The sequence below is a fragment of the Ictidomys tridecemlineatus genome, chromosome 3 (genome assembly GCF_052094955.1).
Source record: "Ictidomys tridecemlineatus isolate mIctTri1 chromosome 3, mIctTri1.hap1, whole genome shotgun sequence".
In the NCBI taxonomy this organism is placed as follows: Eukaryota; Metazoa; Chordata; class Mammalia; order Rodentia; family Sciuridae; genus Ictidomys; species Ictidomys tridecemlineatus.
The window spans coordinates 17,464,923-17,471,912 of NC_135479.1; the positions used below are offsets into that span (position 1 = coordinate 17,464,923).

The 6,990-nt window shown below is 51.2% G+C and overlaps 1 protein-coding gene and 1 long non-coding RNA gene across 2 annotated transcripts; one reads left to right on the plus strand and one right to left on the minus strand.

Moving 5' to 3' along the window:
* Nucleotides 1-521: 521 nt before the first annotated feature.
* Rprml (reprimo like) lies at nucleotides 522-1,594 on the minus strand. The gene has a single exon (XM_078041939.1). The coding sequence runs from the start codon at nucleotides 1,310-1,312 to the stop codon at nucleotides 950-952; it is 363 nt and encodes a 120-aa protein (XP_077898065.1). The 5' UTR covers nucleotides 1,313-1,594; the 3' UTR covers nucleotides 522-949.
* Nucleotides 1,595-5,502: 3,908 nt separating this feature from the next.
* Nucleotides 5,503-6,990, plus strand: LOC144375769 (uncharacterized). Its single transcript, XR_013435656.1, has 2 exons — nucleotides 5,503-5,687; nucleotides 6,455-6,990. It is a non-coding gene; the product is annotated as an uncharacterized LOC144375769 (long non-coding RNA).

Genomic DNA, 6,990 nt, shown 5'->3' on the forward strand with positions numbered 1-6,990 from the left:
CGGGAAGCAACAAGGAGTCTTCTTTGAGGGCAACTCATCTACCCTCCATAAGGGTGTAGGCAAAACAAGACCTTAGATGGGGATTTGGGTCTTACTAAAATTTTAAGTAGCTCTAGTTTCCCCACTCTCTCACCTGCGCAAATGAATTCTACTTTTTCATTCTCCAAATATCCTGTTTTCCTCTTTTTGGACTCAGTTCACTGATCCCCTCTCCACATCCAGTCTCACAGAAGAGACTCAGATTTCCAAAGATTTAATTAATCGCACCAACTGTCAGGCCGCCCAAAAGGACCCGCCTCCGCTGTCGTTGTAGAAAACAGTTCCTTTATCCTTTCGTGGCTTGGTCTCCGGTGTGGAGCCCTGTATCTGCTCGCACCGCACCCCAGGAAGCCCTCAAAGGAGCTATATTTTTTCTGGACAGGCTTAAAGGGCTCCCCACTAGGGTACAAGCCTCCCTCCACCCCGCACATTCCAATCCCCAACACACACACCCACAGGCGCCGGTGGGAAGTCGCAGGATGTACGACGGCTGGGGTTTTATTACAAAAATTTCTTTTCAAATGCAAAATCAGACCAACAAGCTCGGAGACTCCCATTCTTCAACCTTTCTCCAGCGCCGCCCGTGTCCTGTCCCCAATTAACACGCACAAAACTCCCACGCGAGCGACCTCAGCCCCACACTGCATCCCACACTCAAGTCCACCCAGCCCCGAACTTCTTAAAAAAAAAAAAAAAAGTCTGTTAAGAAACCTTATCCCCCCCCCCCCCCCCCGCTGAAGCGCACAGGACCGTGCAGGGCGTGGAAGTCCCTTTCCCCGCGGTGTCCAAACACTGGTGCCCGGGGGCATGTCGCTGTCCGGGCGCTGCTGCGGCGGCCGAGCGGAGAGGGGGACGGGGGTCCGGGTCTCCCTTTTCGCAGTAGCTCTGTCGAAGGCGGCAGGCGTGGTGCTCAGTACAGCCCCAGGATGGCGGCGCCCACGTCCTTGGAGGGCCGGCGCTCTTGCACCAGAAAGTTGATCATGCTCTCGGACTTGATGAGCAGGTTGCAGCCCAGGAAGAAAACGCCGAAGACCACGGTGAGCGACAGCACGCATACCACGGCGATCTGCGCCACGCGCGACACCCACAGGCTGCGTTCGTCTGGAGCCAGTCCCGCCGGGACCCCGTCGCTGGCGGCCAGCGGCGCGCCCCCGGAGCAGCAGTCTAGCCACGTGCCCAGCCCGTGACTGCGGTTCCCCAGGGCCGCCCCGGCGCCGCTGCCCACTCCGCCCACCTCATCCAAGCTGGTGTGGTTCAGGAAAGTCGCGTTCATCGCGGCGCTGCGCCCGGGGTCTTGGCGCGCGGTCCGGGGTACACCAGGAGGCTGGCTCTGTTCGCGCTCTCCGGGACGCTCTGGCGCGGGGTGGGGGAGGAAGAGGGCTGCCCACGCGATGGCACCCTCTGGGGCCGCCTACCGCTGGGCACCGGGCAGGAAGCGGCACAGGGAGGGAGCAACAGGCGGCGCGGGAGCGGGAGCGGGAGCCGGAGAACCGAGAGCGTAGCGGTGGTCGGTGGAGCTCCCAGCGGCCCGGCCGCCCCTCCCCTCCAACGGCCCCGCCCCGCCCCGCCCCGCCGGGCGTCTAGAGGGCGGGAATCCAGGCGAGGGCTCAGCCTCCGGAGTCCCACCGCTGCCGGGGGGCTGGGGTCCCGCGGCAGTCCCCAGTCCGAGGGCCAGCGAAGGTTGACCGCCTTTGGGCTAGAATATCTCCCCAAGGTGCTTATTCCAGGATTTGGTGCTCTTAGCGGTCAGATTCTTCTGGAGTCTGCCCTAAATCCCGTCTTATCTTTTTCTTTAAACCAGGGTAGGCCTCCGGCAGTTCCGCATCGCCTCTGCGGAACCTCCCAGCTTTTCCCCCGGACTGAAGGCTGAAGGAGTGTTGCATTGAGGACTGTACCCTGCCTCCTTTCCTACATCTCCTCTACCCTGCCCCATTTAATTTTTTTTTAATTAAAAATAAGCTACTGGAGTTTTTCCTTTTACAAAAACGTAGTCATTGTAGACCGGTCATAAGGCATGGATGAGCAAAATGAAAAAAAAATCTAAAACGTTATAATCTTACCATTCAACAAGGGTCGACGTCACCTTGGTACAAACTCTTTAGGCCTTTTCTATTGTGCGGGTCAGTATACATATATTCGAAGGGTGGGGGGGGTACAGTATTGGTGCATACTGTTTGCTGCAGCAGGTATCTGGCCTTTTGGCCAGTTGGATTTTTTTTCTTAGAGAGATGCTGGGCTATATCCTTTGCCTATCTCACTGCTGAGGACAGATCCTGACCTTTATGTACCCTGAAGTCTGGCTCCCTGCTGCAAAGAAATGGAGCAGGGAAGGGTGACTAGGGAATGGTAAGGGGACAATCTACTCCAGTGAGTCATGAGGAGCTGAACGTGATGGCTGGTCTTTGTTTTATTAAGTACCTACTATATGGTCAGTACACTAAATACATTACCTCGCTGGATGCTTGAACCAGCATTTGAGTTTCAGCTGGACTGTTCCCTTGACATGAGGAATCAGGGGCTAGGGTTGTTTAGTTGACTTACCCAGGACCATATAGCCAGGTAAACCTCAGCTCTCTCCTGTTCCAAAGCTACACTCTTAATTATTGCTCTTCCCCTTTCTTCCATTGTCCCTGAACTGATTTCTCTAGATACCTGGTGATGAGGAGAAGGGAGAGGTGTTGTCTTTGACCTGGAGCAGGAAGGGAGAGAGAACTTGGGTTTATGGGAGTAAATGAAGACTAGCCACAGAGAACAAGCCGAGGCAATTTAATCAGAGCTTGTTGAGAGTCTCTTGTAAGAGAGTCAGCCATTGTCACTTGTGTTTTGCAGAGACTCAAAGGCCGGTGGATACGTGGGAAGCTTTATAATAGGAAAAAAGGGACAGCTTCAGGCATGCCCTGGTGGGGCCTGTTGGCATGGGGAAGCTGTAGGGGGACTTCCTAGAAGAGGGGCATCCATGACATTGGTTAGGGGAACATACTTGCTTTCTCCAATTTATGCTAATTTTGGAATTAGGGACAAAATTAGGCAAGCTGTCCAAGTTCGAGCCATTTGGGACTAGTAGCTGTTTGGCTTCCCAGACTTTTATTGCAGGTTCCTGGTCCATGCTCTGTTTTCATGTGGTCTGGTCACTGTTTGTAGACTTGGTGTCTCATGCTCCTCCACATCAGGAGTGGGCACCCTGCCTGGCTTGAATCCAGCCACCTGCTCCCCGTCCAGTGTTCCCTCCTTCTACTGCTCCCTTCTGCCGTTTCTGGAACCACCGGTCCCAGCAGGTGTGGTTGCAGTTTGACGTATATTAACTCTTCACTCTTACAATTTCCCTGAAAGGCAAGTGTGTGTTAGTTGTTGACTGCTGCGGCTCAGATTTCCCCAAACCAAGCAAACATTTACCCTCGCTCATAGTTTCTGGGGCCAGGAAGCTGAAAGCAGTTTAGTTGGGGGCTCTGGCTCAGGATCCCTCATGGGGCTGTGGTCAAGGTGTTGACCAGGTCCATAGTCATCTGAAGGCTTGGCTGGTGATGAGGATGGGTTTTTGAGATCACTCCCTTACTGGGTGTTGGCAGTAGGCCTCCGTGACTAGTTGGCCATTGGCAGAGGGAAACCTAGGTCCTTGTCATTGTACTTCTTCATGGTGTTACTTCAGTGTCCCCACCACATGGCAGCTGAAACACTCTTTTCACTTTTCTTCTCTTCCTTCTCCTCCTCCTTTTCCTTCTTCTCCTTCCTCCCCTCCCCTCCCCCCTCCCTCTCCCCTTCCCCTCCTTCTTTCTCCTTCTCCTTCTTCTTCTCCAGTACTGGGGATTGAATTCAGGGGTACTCTATCACTGACCCACATCCCCAGCCCTTCCTTTACTTTGTATTTTAATATAGGGTCTCACTAAGTTGCCAAGACTGGCCTTGAACTTGCTATCCTTTTTCCTCAGCAACATCCCCCACCTCCGTATCACTTTTTTTAAACTTTATTTTATTTATTTATTTCAATGTGGTGCTGAGAATCGAACCCAGGGCCTCACACGTGCTAGGCAAGGGCTCTATTGCTGAGCTACAACCCCTGCCCTCCCCGACCCCATGTCACTCTTGAAGAATGTGCCAGAATGTGAGGAAAGGAGAGGGACGGAACAGTAAGGCTGCAGAATGAAATATGTTAGCTGTAGTTGTTATTTAATCTTTATAGAAAGCCTTGTAAAAAGAAATCCTCAGTCCCATTTGACAGTCAAGAAAAATGGAGACTCAGAAAGGAAAAAATTCTTGCCCGAAGTCACAGAGAGCCAGTAAAGGGCACAGCCAGGATTTAAACCATCTTACAACCAAGCCCAAACTCTTCAGTGCTTGGTGTGTGGGGGTAGGTATATGTATGGGGGGAGTACTTCATGGTTAGGGAAATACTAGAAGCCCCTGAGGCCAGGGGTGGGGGGTCTCAGGAACCCAATGAAACGTCTGATAACTGGGTTGCCTCTCCTTCTCTAGAGACAAGAAAGCAGGTGCCTCTGGGCTCAGCTGCCACCCACATGGGACTATTTTTACCCTCTACCTTAGTGACAGTCTGTGTCCCCAGGCTCTGGAAGGGCCATCTGGGCAGTCTGACTCCCCGGGAGGGCCTGCCACCCAGAGGCTGTACGCCCTGCTGTCTCTGCAGCTGTTTCTAAATGAACCTTTAGCCCTGTGGCATGGCTGGGCCATCAGGGTCAACATGACATCTCCCTGTCCCAGAACCAGAGGTTGGTAAAACCTCCCTAATTAGTACCAATGGCTGGATGGACCTATGGAAACTAAAAAGTCTTCATCCACAGCTTTAAAAAGAAATACTCTTTGTGTGTGTGGTATTAGAGATTGAACTCAGGACTTCACACATGCTAGGTAAATGCTCTATCTCTGAACTACATCCCCAACCCACCTCACTTTTTAAAAATTTGAAACAGAGTCTTGCAAAGTTACCAAGGCTGACCTTGAATTTGTGATCCTCCTGCCTCGGCCCCTGAATAGCTGGGGTTACAGGTGTGTGCCACTGCACCTGGCTCATTCACAGATATTTGAAATTTTGTTCACATTTTAAACAAGGTTAATAAAGTGCTATTTTCATGAGCCCTTTTAATGAAGAGGGAAGAATGATTTTACTTGCGTGTTCCACAGTAACTCCCTGCACTCATTCGAAAAATGTAAATGGACATTCATCTTATGACAGTGTGCGGCAGGGATGCCCCAGAGCCCTTGAACAGAATTTACTTTGTGAAGTGGTTTCCAACAACCACCCCCCCTCAGTTCCTGTTTACGCTGCTCATTTTTTGGCAAGCTCTTCCTGGAACAGGCAAAGGTTGCCTTCTGCCCAGTTCCTGTCCAAATGGTCTCACGTTTCACATTGGCAGAGGGGGAGTTAATGACATTTTACTGCATCTGGTTACAGAATTAAAATAAACACAAGTTGCCCTGTTCAGCCTTTGCCCCCAGTGAGATTGCCACTGCGGGCTCGGCCAGGCTTTGTGTACGGAGAGTGAGTGGAAGGCAGAGGGAGGCCGCCAGGCTATTTGGGCCCTTTGACCTTATCCAAATTGGCAGGAGAAATGCGTGTGAGGGGATCTCTTCGGGAGTGGAAAGAGGACAATGCAGGTTAAGTACCACAGAGTGGGGAGCAGAGACAAGTATCACAGGTATAGTGGGACTTCATACCCCAACCTCCTGCCACCTGTGTGATGTGTGTTTTGGAGGATATTTGGATTTCAGTGAGCTGGGATCTATTTCTTCCTCTACCCCTAGTTGGCCGTGTGATCTTGGACAGGTCAACCGTCCATTAATCAAGGGAACTTGATCAGAAAATCTTCAGTAAGACATAATTTCCCCAAACAGATCAATGGGCCAAATGGGCCATAATCTGCCTTCCCCAACTCCATGCACAGGAAACCATGAGGCAGAGTCCTCTCCTGGTCTGTCCCTAAAGTTCTACGTGGGTCTCATTACCCCAAATGAGGAGGCTGGCCACTCTCTGCGCTCCCCAAGCTGTGCTTCTTGGATCAGAAGTTCTGTGAAGCTCACATTAGAGGAGTCAATGGCCTAGATAGGTTTCTTTATTGCAGGACCCTCAGGATGTTTGTATGTGGATATGTCTCATGAAGTCCCTATGGGAGATACAGGATGATACAGGAGATACTCAGGCTTTGATGATGGAACTTTTTCTTTCCCTAACACCAACTGATATTTTGTGCCACTATTCACCACTCAGCACAATTTGGGAAATCTCCTATAGTTTCCCTTAAGCCTCAGTTTCCTTCCCTGTAGAACAGGTACCTGCCTCCTAGAAGTGTTGGAAAGGTTAAATCAGGTAAAGTCTAGAAACAGGCCTGGAGCAGCGCCTGGCACAGAGTAAGTGCTCAATAAATGCTGGTAGCGCTTATTTATAACACGATCCTTTCCTTTCCAGCTCTGACATTCTGGGCTTCCAACTGCAGTGTGTAATTAAACTCCAGAGCATCTGGCTTCCCAAGTTGAAAGAACAAGCTTGGAGGAATGAAAAAGGAAGAGAAAGATCCTTCTGGGTTGCCCATTTGTGCATCAGCCTCATTGCCAGCCGTCACGCCAGGGGGATGCAGCAAGATGCAGCCCCTGAGAGCAGGGCTCAGGCCAGCAGGTGCTTCCCAGCAGGGTTCAGACACTGTGGGGAGTATTTGAGACTGTGGAGGGGTGAGAGGTCAAGTCAGTACTGCTTTATGGTTACTGTGATTTGGATATGGTCTGAGTGTCCCTAAAGGTCCACGTTTTAAAGGTTTGATCTCAGTGTGGTGGTGCTGGGAGGTGTTTGAACCTTTAAGAGGTGGGGCCTAGTGGGGGTCCTTGGGCTAGTGGAGGCTTACCCTCAGAAGGTATTAACAGTTCCGTGAGATGGTGGCAGTCCACCTGATCTTGAATTTTAAACCTCCAACACTAGGAGCTAAGTAAATTTATTTACTTATAAGTTAA